The sequence below is a fragment of the Coturnix japonica genome, chromosome 3, assembly GCF_054131305.1.
Source record: "Coturnix japonica strain WE chromosome 3, WE-NBRP24, whole genome shotgun sequence".
NCBI lineage: Eukaryota > Metazoa > Chordata > Aves > Galliformes > Phasianidae > Coturnix > Coturnix japonica.
The window spans coordinates 46,888,689-46,911,801 of record NC_140665.1 but is presented as its reverse complement, the minus strand read 5'-3'; the positions used below and the strand labels follow the sequence as shown (position 1 = coordinate 46,911,801).

Genomic DNA, 23,113 nt, shown 5'->3' with positions numbered 1-23,113 from the left:
TACTGAGAGGAAATGATTAAATATCTACTATTTTTTAAATAGACTGTATGATGTTTTTTAATAGCGTGGCCTTAAAAGTCATTTTCTGCACACCTAAAGCAGCTGACAGCAATGAGAAAAAACAAATCTTTAAAACCAGTTTGGATGTGGTGCTCAGGGACATGATTTAGCAGAGGGCTGTTAGAGTTTGGGTAGTATGGTTAGGTTGTGGTTGGACTTGATCACCCTTAGGGTCTTTTCCAACCCGAGCAGTTGAATGATTCTATGACTGGCCCTGCCACAGGGACACAAACAGGGGTTAACTGCAAGCTAAAACACATTCTCCAGTTGTTGCTATCAGATGTAAAGGCATAAAACTAGAAGCACAGAGAACTGCATTAAGCTTAGGTATATTTAGTGTTAGTTACAACAAAATCCACACTGCTTGCTTTCCAATATGTAAGTATATATTATTCACAATTACACGTGAACTTAAATGAGTTTATATATAGACATAGCGTTCTATTTTACATAATAATCAAGCCATTTACTGCTATGGTTGCTTTTGTTCGGTGGTTTTTCTTGCTATTGTTTTGGATTGCTTTTTTTAGGGGAAAGATGGCAAACAAGACATGCACAACGCCACAACGAGCTGTAACCCATAAGGAAGAATGATTTTTACAGCTTTTCTACTGCGTGCACCAAAGCCCTGAGCACAGCAACTCACACATGCACAGAGCAGCACCCACAAAGCACTGCAGGAAGTGCACACCCACAGAACCACAGTATCAAAGAATGACCCAGGTTGGAAGGGACCTCAAGGATCATGTAGTTCCAACCCCCCTGCCTGGCAGGGCCACCAAACATACACCTTTACTAGATCAGGTTGCCCAGGGCCCCATCCAACCTGGTCTTGAACACCTCCAAGGACGGGGCATCCACAACCTCCCTGGGCAGCCTGTTCCAGGGCCTAACCACTCTCCTAGTGAAGAACTTCCCCCTAACATCCAACCTAAAACTTCCCTCTTTTAACTTAAAACCATTTCCCCGTGTCCTGCTATTGTCAGCCCTTTCAACACCCCGCCCCTCCCCACCCTGGCTCCCACAGCCACTGTCGGCCTAAGACACCCGCACCCACAGCGGGGACGGAGAGCCGCCGCCCGCCCTCAGGCGGCCCCAGCCCCGTACCCACAGCGCCACCTCCCGGCGCCGCCCGGAACGGGCCCAGCCGCGGCACCGCCCCCGCTCGCCCGGAGGGGGCCGAGCGCCGGCCCCCGGCTCCACCCCCACCCGGCACAAGCCGCTAGGCCGCGAGCCTCCTGCGGAAGGCCCGACGCCCACAAACGGCCTCAGGGCGAGTGGGAAGCCGAGGCCGGGCCCTCGTCTCCCTCCTGCCCCTCACCCCGCAGCCGGTAACGAGCGCCCCGGGCCCCGACGGACCCCTTAAACCTGGCCGAGAGGGAGACCGGTAAGGCCGTAACCGCCGCCATCTTGCCCCGCCCCCCGGAAGTCGGGCGCGGCGGCCGGACGTTATTGGAAGCGGCGACCGCACCCGGCGCGGCGCGGCGACGGGCGGGGCCTGGCGGGCCGGGCGAGCCCTGGCGGAGCTCGGCGGGCGGTGGGCGGGGCCGCGGCTGAGCGCGGCGGAGAGAGGAGCGACCCCTCCCCCAGGTCAGTGCTCAGCGCTCAGCGCCGCGAGAGCCGCCTCCACCAACCGCGCGGCGGCGGGCGGGGAGCGGGGGGAGGGGAAAGGCGGGCGGCGCCGGGTGCGAGCAGCATCGTGAGAGCCGCCACGGGAGGATTTAAGGGGCCGGGGGGGGAACGGTGCCGATCGGAGCCACGGAGGCACAGAGGGCAACGAGAGCGGGAGGGAAGGTCCCCGCCTGTAGTCGTACAACGGGGCAGCGTTTGTCCTTGTCCTTCCCGGCTGCCGGTGCCGCAGTCAGAACGTTGCCGGCCCCTCCGACCTGTTCACCCCTCACGGCCGGGTAACGCGGCCGTAGCCGGGCGGCAGGGCGATAGGGCGGCAGGGCGATAGGGCGGCAGGGCGGGCGCGGCCGAGGTGCCCCTCAACCGCGGGGCGGCGCCTCAACCGCGGCTGCCGCCTGAAGGGAGTGGTGGAACGAGGGGGGGCCGCTTCGTTCTTCCTCCGTTGGCGGAACAGCGCCCGTCACTATTGGCTGCTTGGTAGTTCCCCCGGGGAGCGGGGGAGGGGCGGCACCTTCCGCTCCGAGCGGCGCCGTGAGGCTGCGCGGGGCTGTGCGCGGCCTGTCAGCTCCGAGCGGGCTGTGTACGGCCTGTGTACCGCTACTGAACGCTGGATGGAGCTCGAAATGGAAATACGCTTATTCCACTACGTCTGCCAGCAACACGCTTACAGGATGGGATTACAAGTGAAAAGCATGTACAATCACACCCGACATCAGTTGCTTACGCTAAATGCGTTCTGTGCCGCTTTATGTAGAGCTACATACAGCTTCCGACAGTATTAGTGTGTCTCTCCTCCATTAAGTTAAATCACAATTCTGTGCCACTGGAGAAGTGTTCCTGGTTAACGACAGCAGGTGGGGGCAGGGACTTGGCACTGCAGCAAGTGTCGCACACCCACTGAGGTGCTAAGCCTGCTTTCTGATTTCATTACCACATACACTGAAGCACAAATACATCCAGGAATCCGTTTTTTTTGTTCTGGGCTATTGGAATAACGGTGCACGTTCCTGTCAGTGCAGGTAGACCTGCCTGCAGGCCTTACAGTCTGTACTGCGCTGTTATCTAACCATGGGGTCAGCACTGTAACCTGATTTGTTGTAAAGGACCACATTGATCATGTAGTTTCAACCCCCCTGCAATGTGCAGGGTCACCAGCCACTAAACCAGGCTGCCCAGAGCCACATCCAGCCACCTCTTGGCTATTAGCAATGCAGCACCTTCACCTGATGGTGGTCACTATGTGTATTTTGTAAGTGGTATTTCAGTGTAGCACACAGTAATATGGTGGTGGTGGTTGCTTCTATAGTGCATGAGGATCTCACACAGCAGCATAAACCCTCTTTAAGCTGAGTGCTCGCTTATGAGTAGTTGTATCAGTGGAGTTACTGGGAGCACAGACCACTGTGCAGAGTGAGCAGCAAATGGAAAAGGCACCTGGTTACCTGTTGATGCAGCAGCCTGTTCTGCTTCTCCCACCGTGTATTGCAAGCACACAGTTCATTCACAGAATCACAGAATGACCTGGGTTGGAAGGGACCTCAAGGATCATGAAGTTCCAACCCCCCTGCCTGGCAGGGCCACCAAACTTCCACAATTACTAGATCAGGTTGCCATTAATGTGCTTTGATCTTAAGAGTAGTGCCATAGCATTGGGAAAAAGCTGTTCAGACCCATCACTGTATGTTTGGGAGTACTAACACACACAGAAATAATATGGTTCACCTTTTAACTAAGGGAAAAATAATATTTCTTTCCAAAGGTCTGATAGAGGATTTTATTTGTTTTAAATACAGTTCAGAGGGAAGCAATGAGACTGAAACTCCTGCGCCTTCAGACTACATCTTTTCACTCTTTAACTACTATATGCCGATGCCAAAGATTTAATAAAACTGGACATCGTCTTCTAAAGCTGGATAAAGATGTTGACAGAACGGATCATAGTACAGCTAAGAAGATTGGGAACTCGTATGCTCCAAAGACTGCTTCCCCTTCTTTGACAAGTCCCTGTGTGCGAGTCAAGAATTGGCAAATGATCCAAGGAAATGTATCTGCTGTGGGGAAAAGCGTTTATTATCAGGGTGGGGAGGTGTTTATCCCACCTTGGAAACGTTTTGGCTTGGCAGCAGTGGAAAACTACAAGCTCAGTGTGGAATATATTAAAAAGCTCGGGAACATATCGTCAAGATTTTACTCAATTGTATCAAGTAGTAAAATTATTCCAAAGTCAAGTACCCAGCCAGTTAAAAGGCCACCAAAGGCACCGAGGACCAAGCAACCCTCCAGAGCTAACCAGCCACTACTGTCAGACATGGAGGTAAAGAACAGAATTTACATTCTATATCATGTAGAGGGAACTTTATTAATTTAATTTAGATTTGGGTTTGGATTAACATTTTAATGAAATTAGCATATTTATTTGATGAAGAGGATTTTATTATTTACCTGACTATGACCTCAGAGGATTTGGAACTCTACAGACAGAAGCAAACTTGGTAGAAACGAGTGTGTCTGATAGTCTGGAGATGAAGCCAGGATTTACCAGCCATGTGTAACAAAGGGGAGGGAAGAGAGTTGGTTTCTAGAACAGAAAGACAGGAAATCCTTTAAAAATTCTTTAAGGCAGTGTTCTCAAATTTAATATTTAGGAGCAAGATTTGCCTTTCAGAGTAACTTAAATTTCCATTTCTTGCTTGTCAATTCTATCCAGTTTCAAGGCTTGGCTCTATTGCTAACAGAAATCAAGATGCGAGGAAATAATACCAAGTTTACAAATATTTGAATTAGGTTTCAGAAACTTTCAGTTTAAACTGTTCTCAAGTATGACTGTGTCTATTTCTTTATAAACAGTCACAACATCTCAGACCATAGTGAAATAGCTTTAACACTACAGCAGATCTATTCTAAGCGATAAAATGTATTTTTGTAGCATGTATTTTTGTGGATGAGGATCACTGTACTTAACATTTAAAGCCTCGCAGTATTTCAGAAAAATAGAAGGTCATTTCTGTGCTATCAGTGGAAGAACTGAGCTGCAGATGTAGCCTGTGTAACTTGAGCAACATTATTCCATGTGTAGAAATAGCACCTGGATCACCAGACTCCTGGGTCTACAGCTTAACTGCTACAACAAACTCCTATGGATAAAATCAGATATACAGGATGAGTAACTGGAACAGTGCATACTTGTTGCTGTTACTCCCCGAGATAGGTCTTTGAGAGCCCCACTAATTCTAGCTAAAGCAGACTGTAAGCATACTTGAGTATAACACCTCCAAGGAAAATCATGGAGTCAGAAATGTTATTGTTCTCCTCGAGCTATAATAACAACTGAGTTCCAGAGTGTTGCTAACAAAATAGTACTATAGGTGAGACTGAGACAAGTATTGTGCTTCCAGAAATAGCTTGCACATTGCAAAATCTGCCTATTACATGGTCTGCTGAATGCAAGCATGGGAAGTGAGGTCTTAATGATTACCTTCCAGACATATAAGCTCCTGCTTAATATCTTGTACGACTAAGAGGAGTATGATAGAGCGTACCATCAAGGCTCCATTGTAGAAACCTCATTTCCCACTTGAATTTTCCTGTTGCTTTGGAAGAAGAAAATGTAGGATTTTGTCTTAACATACCACATCCTGTTCCAAGCTTTCTGATTATGCTGTGACATATCCAGAGGTTGTTGGGTGAACTTAGGTGACTTATTTTAGATTCCTGAGGTTTTCGAATGGCAGTAAGAAATGCCAGCAGCATCTTTGTTTTATAGTTTCATCTATGTGCTTGCAAGTAATACACACTGCTATTTTTACTTTCTTCCATTTTGAAGACATTGAAAACGTTCTGCCTGAGACTGAAATAATCTCATTTCTGGGGCAGATCCGGCATTGCAAAACGGTGTGCCAGAAGTCATGTAAACTAGGAACTAGCAAACCATTTCCTATTTCTAAGTAAACAGTGTGTGCTTTTGTCTAACATACAGCTCCATCTACAGGGGTACTGCCAGGCTGTCACCCTGACCCTGGGCAGGCTGGCAGCTTTTTGGAATGCTTTTTTTTCTTTCCTTTTTTTTTTGGAACCTATTTGAATACTCCCCTGTAGATATGTAATAGCAGAATCACAGAATGACTCGGGTTGGAAGGGACCTCAAGGATCATGTAGTTCCAACCCCCCTGCCTGGCAGGGCCACCAAACATACACATTTACTAGATCAGGTTGCCCAGGGCCCCGTCCAACCTGGTCTTGAACACCTCCAAGGACGGGGCATCCACAACCTCCCTGGGCAGCCTGTTCCAGGGCCTAACCACTCTCCTAGTGAAGAACTTCCCCCTAACATCCAACCTAAATCTTCCCTCTTTTAACTTAAAACCATTTCCCCGTGTCCTGCTATTGTCAGCCCTTTCGAAGAGTTTACTCCCCTCCTGGGTGTAAGTTCCCTTCAGGTATTGAAAGGCTGCAATGAGGATGTAGTGTAAAGAGCTATCTGAAAAATGAGACTGTTTAGGTACAGCAAATGGAGAATCCTTAATGTGTTTTTTTTCTTTCCACCATTCTGTCATTTTTCTATTAATCCTGGTGTCACAAAAAAAAAGCTGATCTTGTCTTCCTCTGCATGTTTTGAAGTAACCAAGAACCCTCCAGTAACATAAGCCATGTTTCCAATGCAGCTTAGAGTTGACTGTTGTCTTCCTTCACAGTCTGCCCCTGTAGACATGCTGTAGACTCACTCCTCAGGTTTTCAGTTAGGTGAACCCTGAGGTCTGTGATGTTTTCTGTTTGATGGGGTCATTAGCAACTTCCTTTTGCAGAATGGTCCATGAATAAGCTCCTTCTAAGCATTCATCTTCAGGTACTGTCTGCAGATAGAATGCTGAGCTCCAACAGTGATAAATGATCATTAGACCAGCTTTTCAGGATAGATTGGGGGGTTAGTCGCACGTGATAACTGGTTTGGTTAGTCATTTGGTGTGTAGTGTCACTACTGCTCAGGTTAGTTACTTGTCTCACAAGGTCTCACAAGACATGAGAAGCCTTTAAGCTGATTTTTAATGCTGTTGCCTAGACAAAGCTTGAAAATCAATTAAAGATGCAGTAGCAGGTATCCTTGAGATAAAGATGGATGCCTGTGGTGATGTGAAGTTTAAGTTCATCTTATTGGTTTTCTTACTTAAAAATGTTTGTATTCTCAAAATGTAAGGGATGAGCTATGAGAATGATAGCTCCTGTGCAGTTGCTGGGGAGGTGATGATACAGAAAAGGAGTACTTAGAATGGCTGATCTGATGGTTGCTTTGGAGCTCTGATCTGAATCTTAGTGAACCCAGGCGCAGCTGGGAAGGAGAGGTAGCAAGTGGCTGGAGTTGCTGTCAGCAGGACAGAACTGCCTTTATTTTAGGCAGGTTTGCAGGTGAAGGTGACATGACAGGCAGTGTGGGATGAAGGTTTACCAGCCAGTTAACACAGGTATTTTAGGACGAGCTGACTGTGGACTTCTGTGTTACATCTCCATCAACTACCATGGGAGCCTGAGCATCTAAAATGCCCGTGGACGCATAAATTATAGGTGTCTTAAACTCTACACCCGTGCTAAATGTCCTTTAGTGAACAATATTTAATAAAGGAGAAACAGTGCATTGTTTAAAAATAAAATAAAAAAGAACCATATCCAAGTTACGTGTCCAAACTGCTATTTCAGGCACATCTTCTTGGCAGCCAACTTCTGGTGCTAATTAAAGTCTTCACGTGGAAACTAAAATCACAGCCATAAATTAAACAGTCTGTCATGCAGCACATCTACCTTGAAGTGAACAATAACTAATTTAACTGCAGAATGTATAGAGCAGGGTAAGGGTTTTCAGATGATATTGTAGCTAGAAGATAAGCGTGCTCCCTGAAGGGTTTCATGGCAGCATGTGTGTGTGCTTGTATTAACCAGAGCTTTCCGGAAGAACTGAGAATGTATAATTTGCACTGGCAGTTTAGATGCTGGGTATGGATTTGTGGAGATGATACTGTAAGAACACAACTTTTCAAAGGTACTGCAGCAAGGGAACTGAAAATGCAGTTCTGTTCCACTGTTACCAGCGGTTAACTGTGGGAACACATCCATAGAATTGCTCTCTGGATGCTGTAATTGCTCTCTGTTAGTGGGCACTGAAAGAAAGTGATGCAGACCAAACTTTGGGAATGACAACAGAACGTTTATATTAAGAAAAAAAAAATCAAGTTTCAATTTAGGCCTTGACCCAGCTTACTGGTTCTGGGCCTCCTTAAGGAGCAGAGCACCTTTGCAGGTGTTGCATTTTGACTGCATATGAGTGCCATGAGAAAATCATTTGGATGTTAAGTTGAAGCATATTGTGGGTATAAGCACTTGCAGATGAGTACAGCTCTTCTGTGCATTTGTTGTTAGTCACATCCCCCCTTGTATTGGTTCCAAAAAGCTGGAAAGTGACTGATCTGCAATGAGAAGCATTGCTTTTCTGGATATCTTCCATTCCATTGTACTGAAAAATATTATTATGGGATATATGAGGTATCGGAACAAAGAAGTGTACTGAAAATGGGGAGTAGGTTTTGTAGAGCGGTTTATTATGCCTTGTTGAATTCATCAGGAAAGCTTTTACACAGATGTTTGATTCCCCTGCCATGCACGAGTTGTTCTTAATGTGAGTCAGTATCACTCTTCCTCATCTTCTTGCATGGTGCCAGTTATTTGTTTCCATGTGGCATTTTACTTATATGTGTTTGTGCAACATGGAGACAAACTCTGGTTGTTGTATACTGCTCAACTGTGGCTTCAATCTAGACCGCATTGTCAGTGTGAGATTTCACTCGGAGGGTAATTCTGGTGATGTACAGCATTTGGGCTCGCACTGAAGGTCTGTGACTTGCTGTGCTGCAGTATTGTGATGGTTTAGGTTCCAGGAGTTACCTGGGTGGTGAGCTCAGGACACATTGTTTGCAGCTTGAGCTTATGCTTGCTAAGCAGGCTTGGATAGTTTAACTCCATGCATCTTCAGGCTGGTACTCAGTGTATCCTAGTTTTGATTTTGCTGGTCAGCCAAGTATGTCACAGGCTGTGGAAGGGGTGAGCAAGTGTAGCTGTGCTGCTGAAGCATTTCACTGCCATTCAGGAAAGAAGGACTCTGTCTGTGGCCCCGTCGTGAAATTAGTTGATGAGACTTAGTCGTGGCATGTAGTTGGATCTCAGTCTACGAATGAGGGATATGTTTGCTTTACCACTTAACAGGGAGTAACTAATCTCATTAGTGTTTGTACACCAAGCGGGCAGCAGAACAGTGATACGGTAGAATAGAGTGAATAAATGAAAAAACGTCACCCTTGTGATTGCTTTGAGGCAAACATGAGCGTGTCTTATGTACATCTTGCTTCAGCCTTTCCCTAACTCAAATCTTTATTCCTTTGGCACAGAATCTGATGCAGTGCACAGCCTTTGCAACAGCAGATGAATATCATCTTGGTAATCTGTGTCATGACCTGACTTCCCATGGATATGTTGAAATAACAAGTTTGCCCAGAGGTAGATTTTTAAAACATCTTAAAGGTGGTATTATTATTACTGTATCTTGGGAAACAAAATATGGGTGAGATATTTAATTTTTATAACTTCTTAAGTTTTTATTTTGGTAATACCTTGGAATGGATAAATACAGCTCTATTTAAAATTCCATTTGCTTTAAGTGAAATGAAAATGAACCATTAAATTACCATTATTGTAAATAATCAGATAGTCTCGGGAATGCATTCAAGAAAACATAAATTAAACTTCCTGATAGAAACGCTTCTTCGATAGAAATTCACTGACTGAAAACTTTCTGAAAGTTTATTTTAATTGTTTTTTTAGCAGTGTGATACCACAGTGGCTCAGCTGTCAATAGTCTTTGCAATTTGAAGTGTTGTACCTTATTTCCATACCCACATTTCTATTAATGTAAGCTGCCGAGGGTTGGAGGCACGTGAGAGAGATCTTGCTGACTACATGAAATGTAGAAGATACACATATAGTTATTTCGTTCTGGTAAAGAGAATGTAGTTGATACTTTATACCGGGCCAGATATATCCTGGTAATTGTTGAATGGTTCCCTTCAGCAATAATTGGTTCCGGATCTATACAAAGTATCTCTGAAGACTTGGAAAGGTACAGCATGGAAATAGCTGAAGCACACTACAAGAGAAAAACAAATGGGGCTCTTTATAGCTTAAAGCCCCTCTAGCCCTGTAACAGCTGTGATTTTCATATGTTGGCAGCAGATTTATTATTGTTTGTGAATGACCAGATTATATGAAGCAAAAGATATCATTCACGGACATTTCATAAGAGGTTAGCAAATGTCTCTCTGCCTCTCTTAAGAAACCAACTGTGACAGTACTCCACTGCATCTTTATAAAGATTGCAGGGTAATGGTTGCCTTTCTCAGAAAGAAGGCATTACATGGTATAGGCTCCATGTTCCTTCATAGATCCTCTGTATTAGAAAGAACACTCTTTTTAGCGCTTCAGGATAGAGTTATCCCAAATTGCTGTGATGCATACATTACCGTTGATGGCATTTTACCCTGGGAGTGTGGGGTTTGCCGATTCTTTCATTTCTTTACAGTGTGTTTTTGGCTCCTTACAATACATACTTCGTCAGAAGCTTTCAGGAAGTGATGAAAGCTTGATTGTGACAGCAAGCTTTGTGATGGTTAGTACGTAGATCTAACAATGCTAAGTTACCCAGTCAAAAGTTGTGTCTTATACACCTGAAAAATACTAGCATGTAGAAATCTAAATTACCAATTAGTGTGGATTTGTTGCTTTGTAGCGTACTTCCTATTATTTTTTTTAAATTTTTTTTTTATTATTTTTTTACCACTTTAAAAATATTTTAGAGGTTGATACTGTAGCCCTCCTTATAATGGACCAAACAGACATTCACTGTATATATTTTATTTATCTGGAGAGGATAAAGAAAGATTAAGTAAGGGCAATACTTGAAAAGGCAAATGAGAAAGTGCAGACAGACATTTGTTCTGTGGTAAACTCCTGCTTCACACCCAGAACCTGCCCTAGTGATTCATCAGATCAGTTGTTCCTGAACTGGAATAGCAAGTGCAAGAAATCTCTAAAGAGTTCATACAGGTCAGCTGTACGGTCTCAATTCAGTTATCAACAGAAGTTCAGCCTATACTTATTTAGGCATCTCTTCCTGTCACCTTAATCTGCCTGGCCCCAGTTCCACAGTGTCTGCATTAGCAAAATACTACAGCAAAGCAGATACGTAGGGGGCAGGAGAAAAAACTGGTTTGAGAACTCAGGATCTACACCGGAGTCATTCTGTATACACTACCTTGAATCTGGTCTCATGTAATGAACCCCTATTAGTGGCTGAAATTCATTTTACAGTTTAATTTCATGCAGAATAGATATAGTTCGTGCATTCTGACACTTCCTCAATGCAAATCGAAAGCAAGTGGCAAACGAGAGCAACTAGAAGATTTATTTTTAAAGCATGCTTTCATCCAAAGGAAAACACAGGTGTAACTTCTGCTGTCTTGAGGGCAGGCTTTTTCAGGTTTCTATCAAAGCACAGTCAGCAAAATTTGAGCACAGATTAGTCCCTTGCTAAATAAAAAGAGAGAAAGAGATGTTGGTAATTGCTCTGCAACTGTGGGCTTACTTCCATTATTCCATGCTACGTGTCCACTTCTGCCTTCTGCTCTTGGTTATTTACTCTGCCCTGCATCAGTTTTTTTCTTAAGTCTTTTGTTCTTTAACACAACTGTATTTCATTAACTACATTTTCTAATGACGTTCAGCATCATAGCTTAGTCTATCTAAAGTGTGACATTTCAGAGAAGCTGTGTAGCTTTATATTACAGCTTCTTAATCGGAAAAATAACATACAGGAGTGACTTTAAACTGGAATTGTGCTCGTAGCCATTACATTTAGAAGTTTAATTCTTCATTCTGAACTTCTGTTTGTTTGTTTATTTCAAATTAGATGCTGCAAATGTTTTGGTGATGGGTACTGAGAAATCTGCTAAAGAAGATGATCCTGGCATGATTTTTTTCTTCAGGTAAGGTATAATCTATGTCCGAAACATTATTTTATGAATAGCAGTCCTGCAAAAGCAGTGCAGCTTGCTAAATCATAGCATCATACTACCTCATGAAGCTCAAGGAATAACTGTCCAATCTAAAGGATTCAGAATAAAAAACATATTTACACACGGGGAAAAAAACATTCTAACTTTTTAAACTAAAGTATGGTTAAAAAGCAACAATTGCATAGTCTCTCTGCATAAGTATTAAATCACAGTGTCAAGAATTGCCTCCGTACAATTTGAGTATTGCGTTAAAGTACATTTAAAATAGTGTAATTACACCTCAGTTTTTCCTTGAATTTGCAGGGAAGGGGCTGTTGTGTTTTGGAATGTGGATGAGAAAAGTGTAAGTAAAGAAAAACGGTTGGTTAAAGCTTCATCAGCAGATGAAGATGTGTCAGTCCCACAAAGCCCATTGTGCTTTGGCTTTTTCTGAGAACTTGGATCTCTTCAGGAAGGAATAGGACTGATTCTTCTCTAAGGAGTGCGGCTGCTGGCCTGCTGCTGCCCTCAAGAGTGTGGGTTGCTGATACATCACCTATATTTGACCTATTAAGCCCATCTTTCTGCGCAAAATAAGCAAATAGATGCACAGTAACGTACAAAGGGGGTGAGATCTCTTCAGTCTAAAAACCCTGAAACCTTAATCTTGTGAGATTGACAGAGATTTTTTTTCTCCCTGCAGCAATATATACTGAAAAAAGTAAATCAGGAAAAATCAACACATGAATGGTTATTTTAAAGAAATGAATGCAAAGGAAAAAAATAAATGAGCAGTAGAAGATCACTTTAGAGCCATTTAAGTCAAAACTTACACTTGGATGACTTGTAAGGGTCAAAACTTGGAAACAGTTGTTTTTTTTTTAATGTGTATATATGTATATACATATATATACACACATACATACACACTATATATATATATATATATATATATATATATGTATGTATTTAAACCAGTGATCAGTTTTCCCTAAAGGAAGGTTTTTATTGGTTGGTATAATTGTTTAAAAAAAAAAAAATAGCAATATTGAAATAATGTATCCTTTATGATAATATTATCTGCCCACCAAGAGGGGTATGCTGCAGGCATATGTATTTTCATGAATATATTTCTAGTTATTTAAAAATACTTTTTCTACTGTGGTTAAATAAATTTGAGCTCTAGATAAATAAAGGCATCAATCTTCTCCGTAGGCAGGGTATGCAAAACTAATTGGTGTGTTAACCAGATGATACTAAGATGGGCAGTCCACAGACAGATTTTTTGCTAATGTAAATGAAAACACAGTAGTTGCTTCCAGATGTGAACTACTTCTGCATTCAGGTTTGCTTTTCCTGTATCAGACCTGAAATGCTCCTGATTTTCTGTCTATTTTGGAGGGTTACCTCAGCCAGCCTACAGAGACATCAGCTGTCCCTTCAAACCTTGCAGGCTGCTATGGCAATAACTCTGCTGCTGACTCACAGGTGTTTCTGAAGGCTACCTGACTGACCCCTGTTGATTTTTATGAATTCGGCACCTCTGTCCTCTGAAAAAGTTTAATTTTCATGTATGTTCTTACATGCTTAAGTACCATGGAAAACTCGATAAATTCTTCCTGTCAGGAGTAACTTCGGTCAACGTTTTTGTTAGTTTTATTTATGAAAGAGGAAAACTGCCTTTATCTGTGTTTTGAAGTCATAGTCAAAGTGTCGGTTTTCAAAGAACTTGCTCAAATACAGGGCAGTATTTTTTATGCTTGAATTTTAACGAGCTGAAACAAGGGGAAAAAAGAGGCCCCATGAACAGAAACTGAAAGTAATTCAGTAAAATGGTGTGTAGGGACTTGCTGTGAATGGACAAAATTGCTCTTTCAAAGTACTCCAGAATGAATACTAGGAGAATAAAAGCTATTTTAAGCTAATAGACACTTAACAGAAGTAGCAATAACTACAAGCTGATTATAACTGGGATTTGAAATTGTAAAATACTTTTTTCAGAGAGCTCAGCAACAAGGTTGTGCAATAACTTCCCCAGTGTAGGGAAAGATAATAACAGATAACTAGTTCTAAATTATCCAAAAAAGGGCGATAGTCACAATCCAGTTAAAGAAAATAACATTCACTTTACCTGTCCTAAGGATTAGGGCTCACCAAATACTCCAAAGAAGGGGATCTCCAGGTAGAGATCCTTCCTTGTTGGCAAACAGCCCTTAAATGAGACATAGGGAGGGGTGGAACCTGGTTCTACCCGTGCTCCCAGGGCTGGCTGTGTCCCTTCACCAGGTGCCTAGTCATTGGTTTAGGCCATGACTTAGCAATTCCATACAAAGTAGTGAGGGCAAATAAACTAGCTTCAAGGTGGAGTGCATCAGTTTTGTTAGAAAGTGATTCTGTGATGCAATCACCTCTAATTGCAAGAGCTGGCACTTAATGAATCCAAAAGATCTCATTAGATGTACTGTGTGATAGGTAGTTCCTTCTGTAAAATTAGGCTGGGCCAGGAATATACTCATGTCTACTGGAAGCTTTTGTATCACTTCGAAAGAAAGCTGCCACTGAAACATCATTTCTTGTTAACTAGATTGTATGGGAAATTGGTAATCGCAGCCTGAACCTCTGATTAATCAGCTGAGGCAAGTATAGGGTCAGCTGTGGGAGCACAGGTGAGAGTAATTCAGCTGTGCTCCTGGAAGGGATGGAGCTTGACTCCACCTCTCCTAGACTTCATTTAAGGGCTGACCACCACTAAGGCAGCATCACTTGGAGATTGCCTCAGCATTTCTCAGCAAAGGCATCCATATCAGTGAGTTTTTCCCCTATAAATAAACTTTTGAATATCTGTTACCATCTTTGTATCATTCCACCTTACACCAGATGAATGACAGAGCTTTGGAAGTATGCATACTACAGGGCACAGTAATTTCACACAGCTGGTTATGGTCTGTAAACCTTTGTTAACTCTTACTCTGAGCTGAAAATAGTTTTGGAAAAGACTCTTTGTTAACAGTATAACTATAACTATATTAATGATGACTCCACAACACCAACAAGGCTATCAAGATACAAGTAAATACACCCTTTAAATCTGGAGTACTGCATTATGGATCAACAGGTAATTCTGGCATTGCTTTAGCAGGACTTGCATTGCATAGCTGCCCCAGTAAGTAGTGTAACTCACTGGTCGGCCTAACTTGCAAAAAAATGAAAAAGGAAAATAGATATATATTGTACAATCAACAAATATACAGAGTAGTATGATTAGTCTGGTATCTACAGATCATACAGCTAGAATTATCACAGGAGAAAGAGATAATCAAAAATAAATGAAAATGCTCACCTGTATCCTAGGCTCACAGGAAAAAACTCCAAAGGGAGCAATCTCCAGAAAGAGAATTCTTCCCCCGTAGCAGTCAGCCCTTAAATGAGTTCTTGGAGAGGTGCAGCCAGGCTCCACCCCTTCCAGTCATACAGTTGAATTGACTTCACCTGTGCTCCCAGGGCTAACTCATTGCTTGCCTCAGGTGGTCTATCAGTGGTTTAGGCCATGATCAGCAGTTCCCAAACATATATATATTTAATTTAAAAAAAAAAAAAAGCAGTTTTTTTGGGGAATATGTAATAGGTCACTGAAACAAACTATTGATTGTAGCCAATTAGTAACTTTGAAAGAAATGGCCACCTGATGTGTTTCTCCTGAAGATTCTTCCCACACTCAGACATCTGCCAAAGTCTTGTGCAGCTCACTGTTATACTTCTTCGTTGAAGACTCTACTGCTGCCATGGTTAGTCCTTACCTTGCTTTAGAAATGCAGGCATTGAATTACATTCTCACAGATCCACTGCAGTTGTTCACAGACACAAAATTCTTCCACATAACTTCCAAAATAAACTGTGGCAATAATTGCTTCCTTCAAATACAAAAAAGTTACTGCACACCTACTTGTTTTTATGTGAATAACGCTAATAAGCAGGAAAGGTGCCTCCATCCATGTATTATATGCTAGCTCTTCACAGAGTGATAATGTATTACAGTAGTAACTACTGTATGTGTGTTGTCTTTTTCCTAGATGAAGAATATATTGCGAGTGCTGGAACAGCATGAAATTCAGCCATATGAAGTTGCACTAGTTCACTGGGAAAATGAAGAGATAAACTATAGAATAGGAGAGTAAGTATTTCCAAGTGCTTGTGTTTATTTAATAGCTTACAGACTAATAAAACAAATTCAAGTGAAAGCAACTAGTAAAAATACTCTTTTCAATTTCTTTCTTTTTCAAATGAGTAAAATGAGGAGAGAACAGTAAACGTAAACTCAAAAGTTCTGCTAAACTGCTAAACTTTCAATTAACAACCTTTATGATTTGGTTATACATCAGGCTATAAATTATGAAGCTCTGCATCCACGCAACTGAACATGTTCTTCAAGTGTCCCAAAGAGAACAGAAGTGTCTCACAGGGAAAATAAATATCCATTATTGTGACAACTTGGATTTTAAAGGAGACACAGAATTTCTCTGGATAAACTCTAGGTTGAAATACAGAGTTGTGTTCTGCACCTACTTCACTTCCTAGGAAGGAAATAGCTTGAGTGATACAGACAGATAAGCCTGGCACACATGTTGTCTTTTTAGCTACTTTTTTCATCATGGAAAGCAAATGACCTCTGTGGACTTATCAGTGTTGTTGATGTCATTTATCTGCAGTTTTCCAACAGCACCAAATAACTGTACTCGGGAGACAGCAATGCCATAAGCTGAGGTAATGAGCTTGAGTTCATTTAAGGTAGTTAAGAAGACAACCATGGTTTTTTGTTTTTTGGTTGTTTTTTTGTTTTTTGGGTTTTTTTTTTTTGGGTTGGTTTTTTGTTTTGTTTGTTTTATGGCCATTTGAAACAGCATGGACTATCCGGTTATGGAATTTGTGATTCCTGACATAGTCTTAAGACTGAGGAACTTATCTTCAGTGAATAGTTAACAAATATAAAGAAAGGCATTGACAGACTGCTATCCACAGATCATAAAGTTAGAGTTATCACTCTGGAAAGGGATAATTAGAAACAAATGGAAAATGCTCACCTGTGTAAGCTCGCAAGAAAAACTTCAAGAGGAGTGATCTCCAGAGAAAGATCCTTCTCCAATGACAGTCAGCCCTTAATTGGAGTCTAGGAGAGGTGCAGCCAGGCTCCACCCCTTCCAGTCACACAGCTGAATTGCCTTCACCTGTGCTCCCACAGCTGACTCATTGCTCACCTCAGGTGGTCAATCCGAGGTTCAAGCCGTGATCCAACAGTTCCCATACATTTTCAGTTATCTGTTTTGGTTATTTTTGTATTGAACATGAGTAAAATGCAACAGTGAGGGTGACAGCTGTGTAGATAGATCATTATCCTTATATAAAACAGCCAGTCTTTCTTGCATTGATCTTTAATGTTTAATTCTTTAAATGTTCCTTTGCTGTTTGGCTTAGTTGATGAAGATGCTTCAATCTTGTTCTTACAGAGGACAATCAAAGCTTCATAAGGGAGAAATCTTGTTAAATTCTGAGCTGGATGCTGATGAAGTCATTCTGCAGAAATTTGCCTTTTCAAATGCCATGTGTCTTTCTGGTAAGTTAATGCTGTTGTGTACTATCAACTCATTCTACAGATTTAGTGAAATATCATTGTGAATGGGACTTGTATATTGAAAGGCTGGAGAAGACTCAAGTGTCTGGTTTTGGTAAGCTGCATAAAGATTGATTGTGCATCAGTGGGAGGATTCATTTTTACTTTGTCTTCCTTAAATTTGAATTCCTTTTTGCAGTGTAAATCTTAAAGATGAACAAAACTCCTTAAGGAAATACTTTGTAAAAGACAGAACTACTAAGCATCCCTTTGCCCACATTTGAGGTTATTCTAGGACAGTCAAGAGTGTAGCCCAGTATTAAAAAGCTTTCAGTAATCTGAATTAATCATGACATCCTTAACAGAAAAAAAAACTCAATATCAGCTAAGCCAGACAGAGTTGTAAAACAGATTTTCAGCTTGGGAAGTCTAGCAGCATCAAGTGTGTGGACTGGAGTCTCAGACCGTGTTTTCCAGGATTGTTAGCAATGGCTGTGTGCCATGGTGGTACTTATGTCAGGAGGCAATGAGAAGTCAGGGTCAACACTGATGCTTCTGCCCTAGGAAATAATCTCTGTTTCTTCAGACCTAGAATGAGGTAGTAAGTGGGAACAGAAACTAGCAGCAGTAGGGCTGTCCTCAAGAAGACTTTAAAGGAAAACCACTACTGCTTTTTAGAGTAAATTACAAAATTCATATACTATATGGGGGAACATAACTTTAAACAGAAGACATAAAGAAATAGAATGCGTATTTTAGAAGTGATACTCTACTTGATCAAGACAGTTATGTTTGTGTCAGTGTGTTTTGCTGTATTTTGGCAGATGTAGATTGATTACTTGAAAGCATACATACCAGCCCCTCACAGCATTCTGCTTTGTCACCTCTGTTGCAGTAAAACTGGCTATCTGGGAATCGTTACTGGATAACTTTGTGGAATCTATCCAGTCAATTCCTGAGGTGAGGTCTTATTTATACCTTTCTCCTCATTTTCTCCTGTGCTTTGTAAAATCTGGATCAGTCTAGATACAGACGAGGATATAGAAAAAAGCAACTGGATACTTAACACATTTGATTGTAAATCCATCACGATAGAAAGCTCAGAACATCTTTAATGGGCTGGGACAAGAAACTGGCAGTCTGTAAAGGGTTGGGGCACAGTGTGTGGAAAACTGCATTGGAATAATTTTTCCCATTTTGAGCCGCTGTCATATGCTGTCGATACACGCTGACAAGCAGCATTTAAAAGCCTGACCAAACATAGCATGACATGGCAAAGCTTGGCCTCAAAGTGGTGTGCTGTAACTTCAATATAATTAAGAGTTCGTGAGTGTTACACTTACACAACACCTTCTCATGAGGTGTAATTAAAACAAGATTCATAGCGTTCAAAAGATAAATCTTCATTTATTTTTAATGAATATATAGTAATACATTGTTTGAAGTGAGGAAGAAATTTGTAGAAAAGCTGAACAGCAGCAAGGTAAAAAGAACACTGTCATGCTTTAAAAATAGCACTAGAATTGAGAGAGAACAAATGGCTTGCAGAAAGTGTTCCAGGATTCTTACCTAGGTGAACAGCTCAACAACAATACTCGTATCAAGCCAGATAAGCAAGGCACTATGGAAACCAAACTTAAGTGTTATTAAATCTGATATGTGTTTAGATTTTAACTCGTATATACTTCAGGCTATACAGCTTCAGACTTCTTAACCACCAGTAAATGCTATTTGATCAGACAGGTAAAACTTGTTACTTTGCAGATACTAAAATCAAGAAGGAAGGTAAAACTGTCTCACGCAGATGTCATGCAGAAAATCGGAGAACTTTTTGCGTTAAGGTAACATTTTTTGTTACTCTGAAGATATTATCGTACAAAAATTAAAAATCAAGTTGTGCCTGATACAAAGACCAGACTACACTACAAGCTTTGGAGTAGTTCAGTGTGGCCTAAACACAGTATAATAGTGGGGGGATCCCCTCAGCCACCTTCTGGCTCAAGGCATTGTGTGCTGTTGTGGTGGTCACAGGACTGTTTCCAGCTGGCTCACCACTCAGTACCTCAACTCACCCACTTGTAGTACCTCAACTGTAGACAGATGTTAAGCAGCATTTTGTAAATGGACTAATTCCACACCCTTTTCCTTCTCTGGGTTCAGGAATGCCGTTACAGTACATACTACAGTATGCAAAAGGATACCAGGAGGAAGCACAAGGATTGGCAGAATTGTGAGCTGTGGCTCAAAGTTAGAAAAGCTTTTCAGTGACTTGACATCATCTGCAAGTTCTGTTCTTTCCCTAGACTCACTAGAAACAAATGCTACATTGCAGGGATTATGTTTTCTCTCTCTCAAGTGAAAAGTTGCTAATATTACAGACATTTTTTTTTTTATTTAAAACAGAAACCTTGCAAAATCAGTGAAGAAAGAGGTAGATGAAAATATGGCTCCTATCTTAAGCACTGAGTTTTATACCCATATTGGAAGACCTTTCAATAAATGAGCTACAGTGATCAAAAGCTCAAAGATATACGTGAGCAGTAGGTTGAGAGGCAGAAGACTTTTATCTCCTAGCCTTTATAATGTTGAGACAGTAGCCTGGTTCTGTACTGTGCACCCATCCCCAATGAGCTCTGTCAGTCATACTTAGTAACTTTCAATTAGAAACGAGCTGTTAGGGACCTCCCCTGTAACTTTAATTCACATATTTGGTCAGCTTCAAGTGAGCTGCTAGCAGAGTGAATTACCTCTGTACAGATAGGAGAAGTCAAGGAAAGTGACAAGTTAAGGAGGTAATGTTGCCATAAGGCAAAAGCAAATAATGCATAAGGTGTGCAGTGTTCTTGGTAAAGTTTCAGATGTTCCCAGTTTTAAACAGTGACTACATGTGCATTCTTATTATGAATGAGGTTCTCATATTTTACTTAACAAGAAAAACTTTGTAATTTTTAATTGCTGTGTAAATATTTATTCCTATATGCACCAAAAGGAACTTTAAACTACCGCAGTAACCATTCTTTTTAGACACCGCATAAATCTGAGTTCAGACCTGCTAATAACACCTGACTTCTACTGGGACAGAGAAAAACTGGAAGAGCTTTACGACAAAACATGCCAATTTCTCAATATTAATCGCAGAGTTAAGGTAGGTGTCTGACTGTTGGAACCGTTTTCCTTACTCCACTCAGCTGTCATTGCCTCAGCTGGGCTACAGGCTACTCCATGAATGTCTGTTTTTATTTTATCAAAGTCAGAGATCAATAGGCTCCTGTACACCATCCCCCTTTCTGTGTTTATAACCCACTCACATCTTTCACCCAGTTTAGGTTAACAACCCTGCCTCAACCACCTAGACTTAAATGGATTATGCACTTCCTGAGCCACTAACATAGGCTTTAAATAGTTGTAAGAAGAGGAGCTTTAATTCTTTTTCTGAAATGTGTGCAAGAAAACAAGTTTAAAAAAAAAAAACAGTGATGTGAAGCAGTCGTCTTATTGATGACATGAGCATCCAGGTCAGTTCATTGCAGGGCTATGTTATGCTAACTGCTCTACTAGAATAAGCATGAGATAACATACTTACTTACATACTTATTTAGTTACTTCTGAGGCATTCCCATAAGCTGCATGTCATTTGCTTGCATCGTTTTGTGACTAAATGTCACCCAGTAGCTGTTTAATACCTGCACATGCATATCTAAGTTTGTTCTTTTACGACTCTGTTGAAATAAGAGTTGTATCAGAACTCCCGTTGCTTAATGCATGCTACCTTACAAGACTTTGTATTCTGCACTTCTGCAGAAATATTAACAGCTTTCTGCAGTGAGCCCCTTTATGGATTGTCTCTTTAGTGATCTCATACAACATGTAGAACCCAGCTTTGCCCTGTGTTTGAAATCTGTTGCAGGTAATGAATGAAAAGCTGCAGCACTGCATGGAGCTGACAGACCTAATGCGAAACCACCTGAATGAAAAGCATGCTCTGCGCCTCGAGTGGATGATAGTCATACTCATCACCATAGAGGTTGGTTGTGCTGGGTTTTTTCCCTGCTATCACATTGAAGAATGTAATAATAAGTGCAATTTATATACCACAATTTGCTTATTCATGTAATGTGCAATGGGATTAGTCTTCAGTTCTTTGCAAGTAGCTTTTGAGTTGTACCTGTAGTTCTTTTCTGGCTTACAGTCTAAGCTGTTTTAAAGATTGATACGAATTGTCCATTGATTTAATGGTGTGTTTGCTATTTCACAGGTTATGTTTGAACTCGCAAGGGTAGTGTTCTGACATCAGAATAAACTCTGGAAGGAAACTGACAAAACCATAATGACCATAAGGCCAAGAAAATTCCTGTCTTACATGCTTCTGGAAAATAGTGGAATTGTCTCTCTTGATAAATATGTACATACTCTACTCAAATAAAGAAATTATGGATGTTATACCAGCTGCTGTAACAGTGATATTAAAGAAGTCTTAACCTATGGACGTGCCAGTGTATAAAGCTGAGGTACAAACAATACAGTTGTAGGGGAGTCCTGCCAGCCATTAGGCTGGATACAGAGCACTAGTATTCCTCCTTAATGCGCAGAGACAGAAGGATGGACCCCTTCTGGGCTGACCTTGTTAATTTGCTGACAGACTCTTGTGCCTTGTCCCCTTGACAGTTAAAGAGATGCTGATTATGTGGCTACTTACTTCCTGCATTTCTGATGGTTCCCCAGTCTTCCACAGCTCCTTCTTGGATAGAAGTGACACTGTCCTGAAGAAGACTCGTTTTCAAGAAATAAGCTTCTTACAACGCTGCTGTTTGTTCTAATGAGAATAGAATTGGGCAGAGCCAGGAAAAACAGCTGGCTACAAATCTGTCCATTGTAAGAAGCACCAACTCCTCTTTAACAGTAGAGGCTCTTTTCCTCAGAGAATCAAAACAGGTAATACCTGGAGATCTTGGTTCTGGAAATAGCTCAACTACCAGTTCTGTGAGCTGCTGAGAAGGTCTGAGCTGTCAGCCCCATTCACACAAGTGAATCAGTCAGCAGAACAGCTTGGTGACAGAAGCTTACTATTAACTGCACAACAGCTCCTCAGCACTCATCTCTTACATAGGTTTAGAGAAATAGTACATTAAATCCACTAAATGGTGCTTGGTTTTTCCTACATAACTACTGTAACAGAGAATTAAGTTAAAATTTAACTGTTATTATTCTTGCAAACTTAACTTCTTTTTTTAACGCAAAATAGGCTTCTCCCTCATCCCCCATTGAAATATAACACCTGAGCCTGCAACAATATGTTCCCATTCATCTCACACACTAAATAGTTTTAGTATTTCAGCTTAAGCTGCTGAAATGTAACCCTGCAGGCCAAATGCATCCATCTACACAAGTGACTCTTAACAAAGGCATTTGAGGACTCCAAGATGGTCTTTAAAGGTGTGAAACATCTAGGTTTGAATATCACAGGTGTTCTGCCTTAAGATGGTGCTTGAGTTAGCAAATCAAACACACAAAAACAGAAGCATGGTTAGTTTTGCAACTTTACATCAGTTTCTGTCTGCACAGGTGATGAAGGTTGTGAAATCCTAAAGCCTTCTCCAAGATTCCAACCCCATTTGCTGTATTGAGTGACTATTCAATGTTACTTATGCAGTTAACCTGTAATTGCAGTTTAATATTTTGTATCAATCTGCTTCAACCTTGTACCCCATGGCAGCTGCATCTCAAGTGAGGGTTT

General features: G+C 41.5%; 2 protein-coding genes across 20 annotated transcripts in view; one reads left to right on the top strand and one right to left on the bottom strand.

The window, feature by feature from the left end:
- LOC107311577 (coiled-coil domain-containing protein 170) overlaps positions 1 to 1,491 on the bottom strand; it is a 50,615-nt gene extending 49,124 nt beyond the window's left edge. The window contains exon 1 of the mRNA XM_085541484.1: positions 1,420 to 1,491. Within this exon, the coding sequence (XP_085397610.1) occupies positions 1,420 to 1,469 (50 nt within the window). The 5' untranslated portion in view covers positions 1,470 to 1,491. The remainder of the gene's footprint in view (positions 1 to 1,419) is intronic.
- Positions 1,492 to 1,599: 108 nt separating this feature from the next.
- Positions 1,600 to 21,819, top strand: RMND1 (required for meiotic nuclear division 1 homolog). Of its 19 annotated transcripts, XR_014944005.1 has the most exons (14): positions 1,600 to 1,650; positions 3,483 to 4,003; positions 9,117 to 9,225; positions 11,690 to 11,765; positions 12,099 to 12,138; positions 15,845 to 15,945; positions 16,481 to 16,535; positions 17,276 to 17,382; positions 18,275 to 18,339; positions 19,144 to 19,220; positions 20,404 to 20,524; positions 20,701 to 20,894; positions 21,287 to 21,403; positions 21,635 to 21,819. XR_014944005.1 is itself a non-coding variant. In XM_085541490.1 (13 exons), the coding sequence occupies exons 5-13, from the start codon at positions 11,710 to 11,712 to the stop codon at positions 21,665 to 21,667; spliced, it is 717 nt and encodes a 238-aa protein (XP_085397616.1). In that variant the 5' UTR covers positions 1,600 to 1,650; positions 3,483 to 4,003; positions 9,117 to 9,225; positions 10,304 to 10,390; positions 11,690 to 11,709; the 3' UTR covers positions 21,668 to 21,819. The 19 variants fall into 19 exon arrangements, 8 of the variants coding, with proteins under 8 accessions (XP_085397616.1, XP_085397614.1, XP_015713593.2 ...); XR_014943999.1 differs by lacking the exon at positions 16,481 to 16,535; XR_014943998.1 differs by lacking the exon at positions 16,481 to 16,535 and having other exon boundaries at positions 18,248 to 18,339.
- The last annotated feature ends 1,294 nt before the right edge of the window (positions 21,820 to 23,113 follow it).

What these genes read in the sequence shown, in the direction of transcription:
- RMND1 (XM_085541485.1), top strand. Translation starts at nt 3,497, where the DNA reads ATGAGACTGAAACTCCTGCGCCTTCAGACTACATCTTTTCACTCTTTA. An exon ending in GGAGAACTTTTTGCGTTAAG is followed by an intron (nt 19,221 to 20,403) that starts GTAACATTTTTT and finishes CATTCTTTTTAG; the next exon opens with ACACCGCATAAATCTGAGTT. An exon ending in ATATTAATCGCAGAGTTAAG is followed by an intron (nt 20,525 to 21,286) that starts GTAGGTGTCTGA and finishes AATCTGTTGCAG; the next exon opens with GTAATGAATGAAAAGCTGCA.